At 39.5% G+C, this 20,138-nt stretch overlaps 1 protein-coding gene across 2 annotated transcripts in view; it reads left to right on the plus strand.

Moving 5' to 3' along the window:
- The window catches only part of Urod (uroporphyrinogen decarboxylase), a 58,323-nt gene that overhangs the window by 28,145 nt on the left and 10,040 nt on the right, over positions 1 to 20,138 (plus strand). For both annotated transcript variants that reach the window (XM_071683904.1, XM_071683903.1), the window contains exons 2-4: positions 1,213 to 1,321; positions 6,232 to 6,410; positions 18,758 to 18,919. In XM_071683904.1, the coding sequence (XP_071540005.1) occupies positions 1,228 to 1,321; positions 6,232 to 6,410; positions 18,758 to 18,919 (435 nt within the window). In that variant the 5' untranslated portion in view covers positions 1,213 to 1,227. The remainder of the gene's footprint in view (positions 1 to 1,212; positions 1,322 to 6,231; positions 6,411 to 18,757; positions 18,920 to 20,138) is intronic.

The following is a 20,138-nucleotide window of genomic DNA, read 5'->3' on the forward strand; positions in this document are numbered from 1 at the left end:
CCTTACATAAACAGATGCAGGTTAATGAAGATCAGATGATATAAGGGGATAGTTAACATGAGAATTTGTGAACGTTACTTCATTTTCTATAGCATGCTATGTTAACCTAGAATTTGTGTTTTATTTAGATATCAAAATTTGTTTTCATTTGCACCTTCAGGCCATATTATGAAGTATGTATGCTCTTAAAGCCATTTGTCAATGAAACTCTTCTGTTTCTACTCAAACACACGCAGTTTATCCTTTTGAGATTAACCCAACTTTCTTTGAGAAGTATTCAACCTGGGAATTTTGTTGTGTTAATGAGATCTGAGAACAATCTTCTCCTTAGAAGATAACCTGTTTGATGCTAACAATCCCCTACAAGATTAAACAGCATGACTTACTATTCCTTAAAATTTTTTAAGGTACTCATTGTTTTTAAGACAATGAGTGCCTTCCAAACCACTATTTCTTTTTGGATTTTTTTTTCTGGCTAATCCCTGTGTTCCAGAGCCTTGAGGACATAGAATCTTAACTCATTAAAAAGTTACACATTACCTTTAGTCTTTTCAGGGCTATGTTGTGATAATGTTGATTCTGTCATGAAGCTTTTATGTACATAAGAGAGGATGGAATTTTCACCTTTTTCTTTAGACAGAATAGTATCTCCCTAGGCCTTGCTACTTATATCAGTTTAGTCATATCAGAGGTCCATGTGAACTCTTTGACAACACATTCAGTTAACTAGAGCTTATTGGAGAGTTTTGGGCATGCCTTAAAACAGCATTCAGTTTCGTGTAAGAAACTTTTGGGAGCAATGCAGATAGCAGGCTGTGGCTGTTTTTCCCAAAGAGGCTACTCAGATTTTTTTTTTGAATGTTAGATCTAGACTCATCACTGTTAGAAACTGTTGTTACTAGCCATCACTCATTTAGAGATACAGTGAGGCTGTGGCTCTTTTTCCAGAGAGGCTACTCAGATTTTTTTTTTTTTAATGTTAGATCTAGACTCATCACTGTTAGAAACTGTTGTTACTAGCCATCACTCATTGAGCAATACAGTGAGGAAACTGAGTTAGGGCTCTGTTATTCCTAATCTTTACCTTTGCAGTACTGTAGTCCATTATGGCTCTCAGACTCCAAAAACAAGCAGTAATTTAATCAAGAATTTATGATCACATTGTTTTCTGATTGCAATTACTGTATGTGTAAGTAAAGACCACTGTTGCAGAATGGATTTCCTGCCATGAAGAATGACCGACTTTTACGTGCAGCACGGGGTGAAGAGGTTGATGTGGTTCCTGTATGGGTTATGAGGCAAGCTGGACGTTACCTACCAGGTGAGTTATGATTTGTTTTATGTTATACTTGATTGCCACTTCCCGTGTCAGTGAGGTAACACTAAGTAACAGACAAAGAACGACCCATCCACTCCTATACACGTATGCATACGTAAACATCCATACATATACATATCAACATATACATACACATACAGACACATACATACATACACATGTATATATTCATACTTGCTTGCCTTCAATCTATTCCCGGCGTCACCCCACCCCACAGGAAATAGCATCGCTTCCTCCCGCTTCAGCAAGGTAGCACCAGGAAAACAGACAAAAAGGCCACATTCATTCACACTCAGTCTCTAGCTGTCATTTGTAGTGCATCGAAACCAGAGTTCCCTATTCACATCCAGGCCTCACAGACTTTTCCATTGTTTACCCCAGACATTTTATATACCTTAGTCGCATATAAGGAATGCTTTAAGAGAAATGATATTCTTTTGTGAAAGTATTTTCTAATGATTAGTTAGATGTATGATATCTCACATATTGCTTACTGTTACTTTGTTGCTGTAAGTGAATCAGAGAATTATGAAAAATTAAGACCGTTACCTTACTGAGCTGAACGGTGGCTTTCTAATACTAAGGTATTTGAGGTTAAGGAAAGTCCATGGATATGGAAACTTTCTGCTAAGTTGAGACACTGTTCAGAAACCAAACTGTGTGGAAATCTACTTGGAACTGATTACTTATACAATATATTCATTCCAGTTAGGTGTACAGATGCATGGAGATTATTCACTTGTTGACAGTGCAAAGATGAAGCCCTGTGAAGCTCTTCCATAATCATACATATATTCTGTAGATTTGCTTTTGTTTCATGTAACCTGCTGTATTTTAGAGGAGGATTCCATTTCCAAAGTACCTAGTCTTAAAAATCTTGAAAAATTAGGAAAATGCATGTTTCATGTAGGATACTGAAGATAAGTAACTTTTCCTGCTTTGATGGCTTCATCATCATCCATTATGTAACATTTGCTCAGCTCTTATAACTTTGTCATAAACAGAATCACTCAGAAATGGTATTTTGTTTTTATACCAAGCAGAAATATATAAGAATATATATAAGAATATATGGTGTGGGAGGCAAGATGTTAGAAGCAGTGAAAAGTTTTTATCGAGGATGTAAGGCATGTGTACATGTAGGAAGAGAGGAGAGTGATTGGTTCTCAGTGAATGTAGGTTTGCGGCAGGGGTGTGTGATGTCTCCATGGTTGTTTAATTTGTTTATGGATGGGGTTGTTAGGGAGGTGAATGCAAGAGTTTTGGAAAGAGGGGCAAGTATGAAGTCTGTTGGGGATGAGAGAGCTTGGGAAGTGAGTCAGTTGTTGTTCACTGATGATACAGCGCTGGTGGCTGATTCATGTGAGAAACTGCAGAAGCTGGTGACTGAGTTTGGTAAAGTGTGTGAAAGAAGAAAGTTAAGAGTAAATGTGAATAAAAGCAAGGTTATTAGGTAGAGTAGGGTTGAGGGTCAAGTCAATTGGGAGGTAAGTTTGAATGGAGAAAAATTAGAGGAAGTAAAGTGTTTTAGATATCTGTGAGTGGATCTGGCAGCGGATGGAACCATGGAAGCGGAAGTGGATCATAGGGTGGGGGAGGGGGCGAAAATTCTGGGAGCCTTGAAGAATGTGTGGAATGGGTATGTTTTATGGAATAGTGGTTCCAACAATGTTGTATGGTTGCGAGGCGTGGGCTATGGAAAGAGTTGTGCGCAGGAGGATGGATGTGCTGGAAATGAGATGTTTGAGGACAATGTGTGGTGTGAGGTGGTTTGATCGAGTAAGTAACGTAAGGGTAAGAGAGATGTGTGGAAATAAAAAGAGCGTGGTTGAGAGAGCAGAAGAGGGTGTTTTGAAATGGTTTGGACACATGGAGAGAATGAGCGAGGAAAGATTGACCAAGAGGATATATGTGTCGGAGGTGGAGGGAACGAGGAGAAGTGGGAGACCAAATTGGAGGTGGAAAGATGGAGTGAAAAAGATTTTGTGTGATCGGGGCCTGAACATGCAGGAGGGTGAAAGGAGGGCAAGGAATAGAGTGAATTGGATCGATGTGGTATACCGGGGTTGACGTGTTGTCAGTGGATTGAATCAGGACATGTGAAGCGTCTGGGGTAAACCATGGAAAGCTGTGTAGGTATGTATATTTGCGTGTGTGGATGTATGTATATACATGTGTATGGGGGTGGGTTGAGCCATTTCTTTCGTCTGTTTCCTTGCGCTACCTCGCAAACGTGGGAGACAGCGACAAAGCAAAAAAAAAAAAAAAACCAAGCAGAAAAGTTTGTTTAAAAAGTAAAATAAATTTAAGTAAAAAAACTATTCTGTATGGTGTTACATTATTGCATTAACTTTTTTCCTATCAATAATTCGTGTGGAAAGTGTAATAGTTTTGTTATAATTCTGTGAAATAAATGTTCCCTCCCTCTTGTATTCCTTACCAGCACAGTATTACATTTGTTCTGCTGTTTAAGAGGTATATATGTATTTTCCCTTTTTTTCATGTGAAGAACTGTTTTTTTGAAATTTGGAGATAACCTCTATACACACCTTGATAGTGCATTATGCATGGGGGAGCCAGTGGATAAAAATGAATATAAACTGTTCGTTAGTTTTATTTGTATACAGTGTTGATAGGTAATCTGCTTCCCTTTCCTCTGTATACATTCTTGAGGATGTGAAGACACTGATTCTACCAAGTTCTTGAGAGTCTTTGGGTCCAAATTATGCCACTCTTCATGAATGGCCACCTCAAGTTTGGGGACACTACTAGTATCCTTCCCTGAAATTTGGTTCATAATGATGCTCCACAAGTTCTCTGTTGGATTAATATCTGGGCTGTTTCCAGACCAATCATTTTTGAAGTGGGCTCCACAGTCAGTAAGCCACTGCTTCACAGATTTTGCCAAATGGCAAGGTGCACCATCTTGCATGAACACGTCTGCATGGCACTATTGAAAACAGTAGCTTGAGGTACTTGTGCTGATTCATGGTTTGATGTCTGAGCAGCATGACAAGGTCACCAATTCCATAATAAGAAAAACATCCCCATACCATGAGAGAATTACGGTGTTTAACAGTAGTGAAAGTGTAGTTGGGATCGAGAGGGTCACTTCTGGCACACTGATAAAAATATGGCAACTCTTCCCAATCACAGAAAACATGGCTTTGTTGCTTCATAGCATGTGCTTCCACTTGTTCTTATCCCACTGAAGGTATGTCTTGGCAAACATGATTCTAGGGTGCCTCTACACAAGGGTGAGGAGGGGCTTCGTTCAGTTGCAATGGCAGCTAAAGTGCAGGTTGTCGTAGATGTGTTGATGAACGGTCCTTACTGACACTTCGCCGATCAGTCTTAGGTTTTTTCTTTTAATTTTTGTGCTAACAAATGTGGATTAGCTTTTAGATGACGTTTCAGGATGGTTAGTGTGCATGGTGAAGTCCTCTGAGCCTTCATGGGTTTTCCCTTGCGCGCTGGTGTTGCCTTACCTTTGCTGTTGCAAAAGCTTAATGTCTCTACCTGAATTGATCGGACAGTAGCACTGACAATTCTTGATATTTCCCTTACTGGCTTCTGCGCCTTTTACAGACTAATAATTGAAGCTGTTTGCTCTTTGCCAAGTCCTTTCATTTCCCCATTGTGGCTAAAGAGCATGAAAACCTTCAGCAGTTGGGTATCAGAAGGGGACAGACTCAGATAGACATCAACATTTATTAACTTCCCACTAGAGATGAAAGACAACCTGTAGTTATTTCCCTTGGCTTGCTCGTTGCTCAGCCCCTCTTGTTGCTGCCTAATGCTTGATAACCAAAAAACTTAAGTGCTCTAGCTGTGAGGGATAGTGAGCCAGCATTGGTCATAGGATTATGTGTTGGTCCTCTCGCACGTAAGGCAATGTTGAGATGTGTATGTACTGTGTATATTTTAACCAAGGTCCATCCCATCAAAACAAAATCATTGTAATTTTTCGTTCCATAGCATCATTGTATTTAAGGGAAGAATCCTAAGTTCTTACATTACTGGAATCTGCTTGTGATTGCACTACTAAAGTCACCTCCACTGAGGCTGTGGCACAATCTGGGCAAAAAAATGAACTCCAAAGGAGTTCATCCTTTCTCTGCTACTTGTTGTAGTGCAACCCTGAAGATGTAGGAATCCCTTGGGGCTATATGATGATAAATATTGATGCTAGGAAATCACAGTTGATCTTGTGCAATAGAGGTATTTAGTGTGTAAGGGAAAAAGAATTTGTGGAAATTAACATCCTTCCTCATGTCTCACCTTGATGAACAGAGTAAATTGATATATTCCAGCTTTTGTTTCCTCACTGGATACAGTGTTTGCTAAAAATACAATATCTTACATTTGTTTTCAGTATTTCAAAGCCACATCACAAAGTCACTAGATATTCATGCTTTTAGCATGTCTGTGGTGATTTAGATGGAATAAACCTTGACTGTCCTCAGTTATTTTGATTGTAAACATAGTATTCTAGTGGCACTGTTACACACCACATTTCACAAGATTTAAACTGCATACGTTCATTCAATATAAACCTTTATTCTTGATATTTAAAAAGCTCTCAACATAGTTCCCTGCTTATTCTCTTTATAACTGTTATTTTTAAGATATTGCATTACATCTGTCTTTGACTTCAGTTTCAGTTTACAATGAAAGTGACTTCTCTGGCAAAAATAGATGTTCAGTCACATTTGCCATTTATGAAATAATGTGCATGTTTTTTTGTTTGAAAGTTGTCAACGTTCCAGGTGTCACTACCATTTTTCTTTTTGGAACTAAAAAAGAGACAGGCCATTTTCAGAGCAGATTTATTTCATCTGAAGATGAGCATTTGAAAAAACATAGCTGCTTACCTGTATCAAATTTTACAGAATTCCGAGAGGAACGTGCCAAGTGTGATTTCTTCACCATGTGTCAAACCCCTGAGTTGTCGTGCAAGGTTACTCTTCAGCCACTGAAACGGTTCCCACTGGATGCTGCCATTATTTTCTCAGATATTTTGGTTATACCACAAGCACTAGGCATGGAAGTGAAGATGCAGCCTGGAGAGGTAAGAATTGCTTGGGATATGAGGTATACTGCCGGCAAGGCAGCAGGTTTGGATGGTATTGCAGTGGAAATTATTAAAAAAGGGGGTGACTGTATTGTTGACTGGTTGGTAAGGTTATTTAATGTATGTATGACTCATGGTGAGGTGCCTGAGGATTGGCGGAATGTGTGCATAGTGCCATTGTACAAAGTCAAAGGGGATAAGAGTGAGTGCTCAAATTACAGAGGTATAAGTTTGTTGAGTATTCCTGGTAAATTATATGGGAGGGTATTGATTGAGAGGGTGAAGGCATGTACAGAGCATCAGATTGGGGAAGAGCAGTGTGGTTTCAGAAGTGGTAGAGGATGTGTGGATCAGGTGTTTGCTTTGAAGAATGTATGTGAGAAATACTTAGAAAAGCAAATGGATTTGTATGTAGCATTTATGGATCTGGAGAAGGCATATGATAGAGTTGATAGAGATGCTCTGTGGAAGGTATTAAGAATATATGGTGTGGGAGGCAAGTTGTTAGAAGCAGTGAAAAGTTTTTATCGAGGATGTAAGGCATGTGTACGTGCAGGAAGAGAGGAAAGTGATTGGTTCTCAGTGAATGTAGGTTTGCGGCAGGGATGTGTGATGTCTCCATGGTTGTTTAATTTGTTTATGGATGGGGTTGTTAGGGAGGTGAATGCAAGAGTTTTGGAAAGAAGGGCAAGTATGAAGTCTGTTGTGGATGAGAGAGCTTGGGAAGTGAGTCAGTTGTTGTTCACTGATGATACAGCGCTGGTGGCTGATTCATGTGAGAAACTGCAGAAGCTGGTGACTGAGTTTGGTAAAGTGTGTGAAAGAAGAAAGTTAAGAGTAAATGTGAATAAGAGCAAGGTTATTAGGTACAGTAGGGTTGAGAGTCAAGGCAATTGGGAGGTAAGTTTGAATGGAGAAAAACTGGAGGAAGTAAAGTGTTTTAGATATCTGTGAGTGGATCTGGCAGCGGATAGAACCATGGAAGCGGAAGTGGATCATAGGGTGGGGGAGGGGGCGAAAATCCTGGGAGCCTTGAAGAATGTGTGGAAGTCGAGAACATTATCTCGGAAAGCAAAAATGGATATGTTTGGAGGAATAGTGGTTCCAACAATGTTGTATGGTTGCAAGGCGTGGGCTATGGATAGAGTTGTGCGCAGGAGGGTGGATGTGCTGGAAATGAGATGTTTGAGGACAATATGTGGTGTGAGGTGGTTTGATCGAGTAAGTAACGTAAGGGTAAGAGAGAAGTGTGGAAATGAAAAGAGCGTGGTTGAGAGAGCAGAAGAGGGTGTTTTGAAATGGTTTGGGCACATGGAGAGAATGAGTAAGGAAAGATTGACCAAGAGGATATATGTGTCGGAGGTGGAGGGAACAAGGAGAAGTGGGAGACCAGATTGGAGGTGGAAAGATGGAGTGAAAAAGATTTTGTGTGATCGGGGCCTGAACATGCAGGAGGGTGAAAGGAGGGCAAGGAATAGAGTGGATTGGATCGATGTTGTATACCGGGGTTGATGTGCTGTCAGTGGATTGAATCAGGGCATGTGAAGCGTCTGGGGTAAACCATGGAAAGCTGTGTAGGTATGTATATTTGCGTGTGTGGACGTGTATGTATATACATGTGTATGGGGGTGGGTTGAGCCATTTCTTTCATCTGTTTCCTTGCGCTACCTCGCAAACACGGGAGACAGCGACAAAAAAAAAAAAAAATGAGGTATACTGTAATTATTGGAATTATTTCCTCAACAGTTATTTCATTGACTTTAACTCATGACTCCTTTCTTTTCAGGGTGATGATATCCTGTTTATTTTTCATAATGTATCAGTAAATACTGATTATGTAGGCATCACATTTGCCCATTTTTGATGTGGAAGAAAATTATAAATTAAACCAAGTTCTGAGTCACAGTGGAAAAAGACTGTTTTCCAGATTTTGATGCGGTTAGAAGTTCTTCCTGTAGTTTTTTCATTTGTGTGTTCTTCAATTGATGCAATATTTTTATTCGCAGATGGAAAGGTTACTTTATTAGTACCTTGTGTATAGAAAAATTTACAGGATGCTCAGGTCCCTTGCCTTGGTTCTGGGAGTTTCTTCCCTTCATACACCCTGTAATCTCCAGCTCCCATAACGGGACTCCCACTCACATGTATAGGCTAGATATTATCTTTTTGTTTGTTTATTTGTTTGTGTTACTTGTAGGCAATTCATATCACATGTGCAGGGGCTACTTACAGAACAACAGAGTTACATTCCTGGTGATTTGTCATTGTAATGAAATGTCTTAGTTTTAGAAGTTGAAACTCATGTTATAAGGGACTACACTCGTGACCAAATATTTTCCTAATCTAATTTTCATGTATGGACTATACCTGAAACACTTACCATCAGCATACTACACTCTAATGATTCTACAACTGTTCTCATTTCATTGGTAGATCAGATGATATTTAATGATTCTTACTGAGAATGCTGCGTTTGAGGGAGTGAGATTGCTGTGGAGTGAACAGTTTGTCAAGCCTTTCACAATAAGCTTATCCACTTTAGCTTATGGTATTTTTCAGTTTCTTGATGTTACATAGTTTAATGTTTTCAAGTTAGGTAGATCTCACTTGTGTGGCACAGTAAGATTATGAAGACGTGGTGGTCTTGGAATATGATAAGAAACTCAGTTTTTTTGTTAGTGGTCTGAACCTAGGTGAAAGCAGCTAGGAAAAACAACAGAGAGGTCTGTAGATAGGGGGCTGAGTTTCAGCACTTTACATATGACAGCTATGGAATGGATGTAAATGAATAAGGCCTGCACTATCTCACAAATGTAGGAAAAGGCAAACAATTATTAAAGAAAAGAAATCATCATGAACATTATTATAACTGAGAAGCTACAGTATATTCAAATATTTCATTACAGTAGAAATGAAAGGGTGTATTAAAGATGTGGTATGGCAGGGAATGCAAAGGAAGTGAATTTTGGAATTGTAGAATGGGTGAAACACAGTACATTGAGGTGGTTTGAGTATGTGGAAAGAATGCAAGGCTTGAAGTTTACAAGGAGAGTGTATGATAGTACAATTAAAGGGGTTGGTGTGAGTGGAAGACCACCTGTGACATTGACAAATAGGGTGGAAGAATACTGGAAGAATGTGTGGAATGGTGTATGCGAGGGAGGCATGTAAGGACAGGGATGATAAGTGGAGACTTTTGCCATGGCCACCCTTTGATGGGAGTTCCCAAAGGGAATGGGCATCAGAGATATTGATAGATTGTGGTGAGAGAGTATCATTAAATTTTAGGGAGAATAAAAAGATGTTTTGGAAGGAGGTAAATAAAGTGCGTAAGACAAGGGAACAAATGGGGACTTCAGTGAAGGGGGCTAATGGGGAGGTGATAACAAGTAGTGGTGATGTGAGAAGGAGATTGAGTGAGTATTTTGAAGCTATGTTGAATGTTTGATGATAAAGTGGCAGATATAGGGTGTTTTGGTCGAGGTGGTGTGCAAAGTGAGAGGGTTAGGGAGAATGATTTGGTAAACAGAGAAGAGGTAGTAAAACCTTTGCAGAAGATGAAAGCCGACAAGGGAGTGGGTTTGGATGGTATTGCAGTGGAATATATCAAAAAAGGGGGTGACTGTATTGTTGTCTGGTTGGTAAGGTTATTTAATGTATGTATGACTCATGGTGAGGTGCCTGAGGGTTAGAGGAATGCTTGTATAGTGCCATTGTACAGAGGCAAAGGCAATAAAAATGAGTGCTCAAATTACTGAGGTAATAGTTTGTTGAGTATTCCTGGGAAATTATATGGGAGGGTATTGATTGAGAGGGTGAAGGCATGTACAGAGCATCAGATTGGGGAAGAGCCGTGAGGTTTCAGAAGTAGTAGAGAATGTGTGGATCAGGTGTTTGTTTTGATGAATGTATGTGAGAAATACTAGAAAAGCAAATGGATTTGTATGTAGCATTTATGGATCTGGAGAGGGCATATGATAGAGTTGATAGAGATGCTTTGTGGAAGGTATTAAGAATATATGGTGTGGGGGCAAGTTGTTAGAAGCAGTGAAAAGTTTTTATCGAGGATGTAAGGCATGTGTACGTGTAGGAAGAGAGGAAAGTGATTGGTTCTTGGTGAACGTTGGTTTGCGGCAGGGGTATGTGATGTCTCCATGGTTGTTTAATTTGTTTATGGATGGGGTTGTTAGGGGGTGAATGCAAGAGTTTTGGAAAGAAGGGCAAGTATGCAGTCTGTTGTAGATGATAGAGCTTGGGAAGTGAGTCAGTTGTTGTTTGCTGATGATACAGTGCTGGTGGCGGATTTGTGTGAGAAACTGCAGAAGCTGGTGACTGAGTTTGGTAAAGTGTGTGAAAGAAGAAAGCTGAAAGTAAATGTGAATAAGAGCAAGGTTATCAGGTACAGTAGGGTTGAGGGACAAGTCAGTTGGGAGGTAAGTTTGAATGGAGAAAAACTAGAAGTGAAGTGTTTTAGATATCTGGGAGTGGATTTGGCAGCGGAGTGAACCATGGAAGCATAAGTGAATTATAGGGTGAGGGAGGTGGCAAAAGTTCTGGGAGCGTTGGAGAATGTGTGGAAGTCGAGAACATTATCTCGGAAAGCAAAAATGGGAATGTTTGTAGGAATAGTGGTTCCAACAATGTTATATGGTTGCGCGGCGTGGGCTATAGATAGAGTTGTGTGGAGGAGGGTGGATGTGCTGGAAGTGAGATGTTTGAGGACAATATGTGGTGTGAGGTGGTTTGATCGAGTAAGTAATAATAGGGTAAGAGAGATGTGTGGTAATAAAAAGAGTGTGGTTGAGAGAGCAGAAGAGGGTGTTTTGAAATGGTTTGGTCACATGGAGAGAATGAGTGAGGAAAGATTGACCAAGAGTGTGTCAGAGTTGGAGGGAACGAGGAGGAGTGGGAGACCAAATTTTAGGTGGAAAGATGGAGTGAAAAAGATTTTGAGTGATCGGGGTGTGAACATGCCGGAGGGTGAAAGGCATGCAAGGAATGGAGTGAATTGGAACGATATGGTTTACCGGGGTCGATGTGCTGTCAATGGATTGAACCAGGGCATGTGAAGCATCTGGGGTAAACCATGGAAAGTTGTGTGGGGCCTGGATGTGGAAAGGGAGCTGTGGTTTCAGTGAATTATACATGACAGCTAGAGACTGAGTGTGAACGAATGGGACATTTATTGTCTTTTCCTAGTGCTACCTCGCACACATGCGGGGGGAGGGGGTTATTATTTCATGTGTGGCGGTGTGGCGATGGGAATGAATAAATGCAGATAGTATGAATTATGTACATGTGTATGTATGTATATGTCTGTGTGTATATATATGTATATGTTGAGATGTTTAGGTATGTATATTTGCGTGTGTGGACGTGTATGTATATACATGTGTATGTGGGTGGGTTGGGCCATTCTTTCGTGTTTCCTTGCGCTACCTCGCTGACGCGGGAGACAGCGACAAAGCAAAATAATAATAATAATAATAATAATAATAATAATAATAATAATAATAATAATAATAATAAAGGTCTTCATTAAATAGCACTCTGAGGACCTTGATGGTGCCAGTTAAACGAATTTTCCAGATATTAGAGAAAAAACTGACTATTGGAAAATAAGTTAAAAGTAATAGAGATGCTGTATTTACATCGGAACAAGAAATTTACTTATTGCCTTTAGGCAAAAATGTACAGGAGTTCCACAATGAACATACATGCATTCTTGATAAATGTTACTCTGAGTAAACTTTAAATGAAGCCAGCATTACTTTAGACCATGTTATTTCTTGATGCAGTTTTCACATATGCAGTTTTGTATGTTGCTTAAATACATAGAAGATTATATAATGAATAAATGAATTGCTTCACGTGTGTATGTATGACTGCATCTGTAATATTGCATTAACACTTTCAGTTTTAAGGTAACATTTGAAGAGTGGATATTGTAGGAGGACCGTTGTGCTATTATCTATTTACATTAAATCTGGATGGATGGACAGGCAAATGCTATGTGAACGCCACATTTGCACTCATAGGTTTTTCAAAAAAGTGACTGTAATTCATGTTTGATATGGGAAGTATACCTGTTTATTAATCCCTTAGTTCTTTAATGTGTGGAAAAGTGTGTGGTGTACATCAGTATTTATTAAAACACAGTGCTGCACAGTTGTGTGAAAATCTTGGGAAATAGTTGTAGGACAATTTGTGTCAATATGATGATTTACAAGAATATCAGGCATTTTGGAAATTGTAAATCAAAACAAACTGTCCATGTAATTAACTGTTTGTACTGTGTGATGTCTCCATGGTTGTTTAATTTGTTTATGGATGGGGTTATTAGGGAGATGAATGCAAGAGTTTTGGAAAGAGGGGCAAGTATGCAGTCTGTTGTGGATGAGAGAGCTTGGGAAGTGAGTCAGTTGTTGTTGTTTGCTGATGATACAGCGCTGGTGGCTGATTCATGTGAGAAACTGCAGAAGCTGGTGACTGAGTTTGGTAAAGTGTGTGAAAGAAGAAAGTTGAGAGTAAATGTGAATAAGAGCAAGGTTATTAGGTAGAGTAGGGTTGAGGGTCAAGTCAATTGGGAGGTAAGTTTGAATGGAGAAAAACTGGAGGAAGAGAAGTGTTTTAAATATCTGGGAATGGATTTGGCAGCAGATGGAACCATGGAAGCGGAAGTGAATCATAGGGTGGGGGAGGGGGCGAAAATTCTGGGAGTGTTGAAGAATGCGTTGAAGTGGAGAACATTATCTCGGAAAGCAAAAATGGGTATGTTTGAAGGAATAGTGGTTCCAACAATGTTGTATGGTTGTGAGGCTTGGGCTATGGATAGAGTTGTTCACAGGAGGGTGGATGTGCTGGAAATGAGATGTTTGAGGACAATATGTGGTGTGAGGTGGTTTGATCGAGTAAGTAATAATAGGGTAAGAGAGATGTGTGGTAATAAAAAGAGTGTGGTTGAGGTGGTTGAGAGAGCCAAAGAGGGTGTTTTGAAATGGTTTGGTCACATGGAGAGAATGAGTGAGGAAAGATTGACGAAGAGGATATAAGTGTCAGAGGTGGAGGGAACGAGGAGGAGTGGGAGACCAAATTTTAGGTGGAAAGATGGAGTGAAAAAGATTTTGAGTGATCGGGGCCTGAACATGCCGGAGGGTGAAAGGCGTGCAAGGAATAGAGTGAATTGGAACAATGTGGTATACCGGGGTCGACATGCTGTCAGTGGATTGAATCAGGGCATGTGAAGCGTCTGGGGTAAACCATGGAAAGTTCTGTGGGGCCTGGATGTGGAAAGGGAGCTGTGATTTCGCTGCATTATTATATGACAGCTAGAGACTGAGTGTGAACGAATGGGGCCTTTATTGTCTTTTCCTAGCGCTACCTCGCACACATTGGGGGGGAGGGGGTTGTTATTTCATGTGTGGCGAGGTGGCGATGTGAATGAATAAAGGCAGACAGTATGAATTATGTACATGTGTATATATGTATATGTTTGTGTGTGTATATATATGTATACATTGAGATTTATAGGTATGCATATTTGCGTGTGTGGTCGTGTATGTATATACATGTGTATGTGGGTGGGTTGGGCCATTCTTTCGTCTGTTTCCTTGCGCTACCTTGCTAACGCGGGAGACAGCGACAAAGCAAAATGAATAATAATAATAATAATAATAATAATAATAATAATAATAATAATAATAATAATAAAGGTCTTCATTAAATAGCACTCTGAGGACCTTGATGGTGCCAGTTAAACGAATTTTCCAGATATTAGAGAAAAAACTGACTATTGGAAAATAAGTTAAAAGTAATAGAGATGCTGTATTTACATCGGAACAAGAAATTTACTTATTGCCTTTAGGCAAAAATGTACAGGAGTTCCACAATGAACATACATGCATTCTTGATAAATGTTACTCTGAGTAAACTTTAAATGAAGCCAGCATTACTTTAGACCATGTTATTTCTTGATGCAGTTTTCACATATGCAGTTTTGTATGTTGCTTAAATACATAGAAGATTATATAATGAATAAATGAATTGCTTCACGTGTGTATGTATGACTGCATCTGTAATATTGCATTAACACTTTCAGTTTTAAGGTAACATTTGAAGAGTGGATATTGTAGGAGGACCGTTGTGCTATTATCTATTTACATTAAATCTGGATGGATGGACAGGCAAATGCTATGTGAACGCCACATTTGCACTCATAGGTTTTTCAAAAAAGTGACTGTAATTCATGTTTGATATGGGAAGTATACCTGTTTATTAATCCCTTAGTTCTCTAATGTGTGGAAAAGTGTGTGGTGTACATCAGTATTTATTAAAACACAGTGCTGCACAGTTGTGTGAAAATCTTGGGAAATAGTTGTAGGACAATTTGTGTCAATATGATGATTTACAAGAATATCAGGCATTTTGGAAATTGTAAATCAAAACAAACTGTCCATGTAATTAACTGTTTGTACTGTGTGATGTCTCCATGGTTGTTTAATTTGTTAATGGATGGGGTTATTAGGGAGATGAATGCAAGAGTTTTGGAAAGAGGGGCAAGTATGCAGTCTGTTGTGGATGAGAGAGCTTGGGAAGTGAGTCAGTTGTTGTTGTTTGCTGATGATACAGCGCTGGTGGCTGATTCATGTGAGAAACTGCAGAAGCTGGTGACTGAGTTTGGTAAAGTGTGTGAAAGAAGAAAGTTGAGAGTAAATGTGAATAAGAGCAAGGTTATTAGGTAGAGTAGGGTTGAGGGTCAAGTCAATTGGGAGGTAAGTTTGAATGGAGAAAAACTGGAGGAAGAGAAGTGTTTTAAATATCTGGGAATGGATTTGGCAGCAGATGGAACCATGGAAGCGGAAGTGAATCATAGGGTGGGGGAGGGGGGCGAAAATTCTGGGAGTGTTGAAGAATGCGTTGAAGTGGAGAACATTATCTCGGAAAGCAAAAATGGGTATGTTTGAAGGAATAGTGGTTCCAACAATGTTGTATGGTTGTGAGGCTTGGGCTATGGATAGAGTTGTTCACAGGAGGGTGGATGTGCTGGAAATGAGATGTTTGAGGACAATATGTGGTGTGAGGTGGTTTGATCGAGTAAGTAATAATAGGGTAAGAGAGATGTGTGGTAATAAAAAGAGTGTGGTTGAGGTGGTTGAGAGAGCCGAAGAGGGTGTTTTGAAATGGTTTGGTCACATGGAGAGAATGAGTGAGGAAAGATTGACGAAGAGGATATAAGTGTCAGAGGTGGAGGGAACGAGGAGGAGTGGGAGACCAAATTTTAGGTGGAAAGATGGAGTGAAAAAGATTTTGAGTGATCGGGGCCTGAACATGCCGGAGGGTGAAAGGCGTGCAAGGAATAGAGTGAATTGGAACAATGTGGTATACCGGGGTCGACATGCTGTCAGTGGATTGAATCAGGGCATGTGAAGCGTCTGGGGTAAACCATGGAAAGTTCTGTGGGGCCTGGATGTGGAAAGGGAGCTGTGATTTCGCTGCATTATTATATGACAGCTAGAGACTGAGTGTGAACGAATGGGGCCTTTATTGTCTTTTCCTAGCGCTACCTCGCACACATTGGGGGGGAGGGGGTTGTTATTTCATGTGTGGCGAGGTGGCGATGTGAATGAATAAAGGCAGACAGTATGAATTATGTACATGTGTATATATGTATATGTTTGTGTGTGTATATATATGTATACATTGAGATTTATAGGTATGCATATTTGCGTGTGTGGTCGTGTATGTATATACATGTGTATGTGGGTGGGTTGAGCCATTCTTTCGTCTGTTTCCTTGCGCTACCTTGCTAACTCGGGAGACAGCGACAAAGCAAAATGAATAATAAATACTGTATTGGGAGGGAGTTCTTCAGTGTTTCATTATTATTATTTTTGTAATGCATCTGTTTGTGAGAAAAGTGGGTTGGGAAGAGCGTAGAACATATCTGAATTGGTACTTTATTGAAATAGGCCAGGAGGGGATAGTAAGAAACATCATCTTATGGTTATCTTCTTATGGTATTTTGAAGGAAGTATTAATTCATTACTCATTTATCATTATCATGTAGTGAAATTAAGGACCCTCTGTGCAGATAATTTACCAAGTAATTGAAAGGAAAATTTGAATGATACCCATGATTTGGGTTCTTACCCCTACTGAGTTTGAATAGAACCATTCTCAGTGATTTTATCCATACACGGTTTTAAAATTGGTTCTGTTGTTTTGGGTTTTCCAAGTAAATGAATTATGGATAAATGGGAGTTTACTGCATTAATGGAAAATAATGTAAGAAAATGTTAGTTTTCTTCAGATCTGTTGCTGTTGTGAAATTTAGCATGGTAGCATTGATCCGAATTTGTGCCCTAATTTCTCGACATTGCTATTGCAGAATGTCACAGTCAAGAAATGTAATGATTGCAAACTCTCTTATCACAAAACATCATTATCAACCATTGTACAGCCTTGCTCACCTTAATGAGGTTGCATAAGGAACAAATGAACAGTGATCTCAAATGCACTCATCCAGTCTCTAGCAGTCATATATAATGCACTGAATGAAAAGCCTGCCATCCATAACTGAACCCTACAAGCTGCTCTATGAGTCATCTTTGCAGTTTCATCTTCTATATGGTTCAGGCCATAGGTGGCATGTTGGCCTCCAAATAACCCATCAATCCAGTTCATTCTTTCCCATGCACACTTCTTACTCCTTTGAATGTTTAAGTCTTCTTTACTTCAACCTTCCATCTCTCCTGCTCCCCCAGGGTCCCTCAACTTCTAATATGCATTGTAGATCCTCTTAATTAGTCTTCCCTTATACATCATTTCTATATGTATGAACTATTTAAACACTCCTTGGTTAGCTCTTTCAGTTAGACTGCACTTATTACCACACTTTTTTCTTACACTGTTGTTCTTCACTTGATTAAATCCATCTTACACCACATCTCGTTCTCAGGCTTCTAATTTCTAACCTTTCTGCTATCTTCCTTTATTTTTCATTCATGACCCAAAACTCTCATCTGTTCAACAATGCCAGGATTACTGTACCTTCAGAAATACTCATTGATACCCTGACAGACAGTGAGTGACCTTTCCTTCCATATACTCATAGATGCACCTGGGACCACTACCCCATTTCCCTCTCTGTGACTCACTTCAGCCACTGTGGTTCCACCTGCTGCTTTGTTGACTCTTTAGTACCTAAAGCACTTCACTTCTTGGAATTCCTCCCCATTCATACTTAGAGTCAAACCATCCTTTCTCTTCTCCCAATTGCATCATATTACCTTACTTTTGTTCACATTTATTTTCAAGTTTTTCCCTTCACACATTCTCCCAATCTCTGTTACTGACGTGGAATGGTGTCATATGCATACAGAAACGTATTTACCTCCTTTGCTCCCCAACTCCTAACATACTGTAGGCCCACTCCTTGTTTTTAAAGCTTTGCATTCATCTCCCCTACCACCCTGCCCTTAAACAACATAAGTAACTATAGTAACATCAAACATCCTAGATGCAGACCCACCTTCACTAGGTACCACTCACTCTTTGCCCCATCATATTCACACACATGCCTTACTTTCCTGGTAAAAACCCTTCTCTGCATTAAGTAAGTTTTCATTGACTCTTTACAGATATCCCTGCTTTAAACAAGGAATATGTTCTTGAAAATAGTGTTTGAAGCAAAATAATTTCTTAGTACAAAAGGAGATAGGTTCTAGACCTCATATAAGAACCAGTACTGTATACTTTTCTCACTAACTCAATTTGGAAACACGAATGATACATGATCGTATTAGATAATGTAATTCAGTGCAAATACAGTACATTATAAATGAATAATCAACAAACATGCTTGTTTTTTTGGAGGATTAGGATGTGTGGGGTAGTTAGCATTGACAGTCACACTTAATATGTCTTCTCAGTTATATTATTTCTCACCAGGTTTGTTAATTTTGGCTTTTAGTGAAGTTGATTGGACAACACATTCTTAGATACACTTGATTCCCTCCTCTCTCAAATCTTTAAAGCATCTGCTTGATTTCAAGTTGAGGAACTTCTTGCTTCAAAGGAGTTCATCATCTCCCTGCTTCAGACTGCAGCACAGCCTCAAAGCTGCAAGAGTTGCTTAAAAGGGATCCTGTAGTTATAAATAAAGAAAATTTCACATGAAAGGTGCTCGTGAACCTTTCATATTGCTTTTATACTTAGTTTTATTTTTACATGCTTATTAGTTTTTTGCTACACATACTAGTATATGATATAATTCCAGAAAGGAGTGATAGATTTTGTTGGTTTGGTAGACATAATCAGTTTTATGGTCTTTTTTCTTTATTCAGGGCCCTGTCTTTCCCGCTCCTCTTCGTGGACCTGAAGATCTGACCAGACTTTCATCACCAGTGGATGTGTGTTCAAAGCTTCAGTATGTGTTTGATGCTCTTACTCTCACACGGAAGGAACTACAAGGGAGGGCTCCCCTTATTGGCTTTAGTGGTGCTCCTGTAAGTTTAAATCTTTTCATTGTTATTTTTCTCACATGTAGTTGCTTAAGCATTATCACTCACCTATCTTAACCTTCTTACCTTCCAGCCAACTATAGTCATAATCTGTCTTCCCTACACTCCTACACAGTTCTACAGGTCTTTTTTCTCCAGAATTATTACAACTTCGTTGCTCTTGTCCTTTCACTAATCACATACTTCACCTTCTTTACATTTCAAGACTATTCTTCCTGCTTCCCCTTCATCCCTGTTTTATTTAGGGTCAGAAGATCTGGTTTCTGTTCACAGACATGTCAACTGTCTCTCCCTTCTTTTCATCGTAGTTTCAAGCACACTCTTTGACACCCCAGCCTGAAGGTGAGTCGTAGGGTAAGTGAAGGTACAGGCGGCATTGAGGTACACGTGGAAAGAGAGGTCACCATGTGGGAGGAAGAAAAATGGGTATTTTTGAAAGTATAATGGGTCCGACAATGTTGTTTGGATGTGAGGTATGGGCCGTAGATTAGAGAGGAGAGTCCATAGTGAAATGATGGTAGATTGAGAGGTGTGGTAATAAGAAGAGTACGGTTAAAAGAGCTGAAGAGGGTGTGTTGAAATGGTTTAGAAATACAGATAGAATAAATGAGAAGGGGTTGACACAGAGTGTATATGTGTCAGAAGTGAAAGGGAAAAGGAGAGGAGGGAAACCAAATTAGGGGTGGCTGAATGGAGTGAAAAAGCTATTAAGTGCATTGGGTCTGAACATAAAGAAGGGTGAAAAGCATGCTTGGGATAGAATGAATTGGAGTGATTAGGTGTACAGGGATAATTGGGCTGTGAATGGACAGAATTAGGGCATATGAAGCAGCTGGGGAAAACTGTGGTAAGGTCTGTTGTGGAGTACACATGACAGCTAGAGAATGGATGCGAGTGAATGTGAGGAGATATTGTTCACCTGTTTCTGGCGTTACCATGCTAACATGGGAAAAATTGAGCAAGTATAAATGAAAAAAAAAAGAATTTTTAACTGGGGAATTGCTTGTTTTGCCACTAGCAGCAAGCCAAAATCTTACTGTTAAGGTGAATTGCAAATAGCCATAATTATTCCTTTCTAATTAGGATATTCAACTTGAACTATGATTGGCAGTTTCTCAGTGGCAGGTCTTTTGAGGATGGAAGGCTACTGTTTTTTTTTTATCCATGTGTGAAAAGTCAGGAACACATACCTGTTGGGTTCTTA

The sequence above is a fragment of the Panulirus ornatus genome, chromosome 37, assembly GCF_036320965.1.
Source record: "Panulirus ornatus isolate Po-2019 chromosome 37, ASM3632096v1, whole genome shotgun sequence".
In the NCBI taxonomy this organism is placed as follows: Eukaryota; Metazoa; Arthropoda; class Malacostraca; order Decapoda; family Palinuridae; genus Panulirus; species Panulirus ornatus.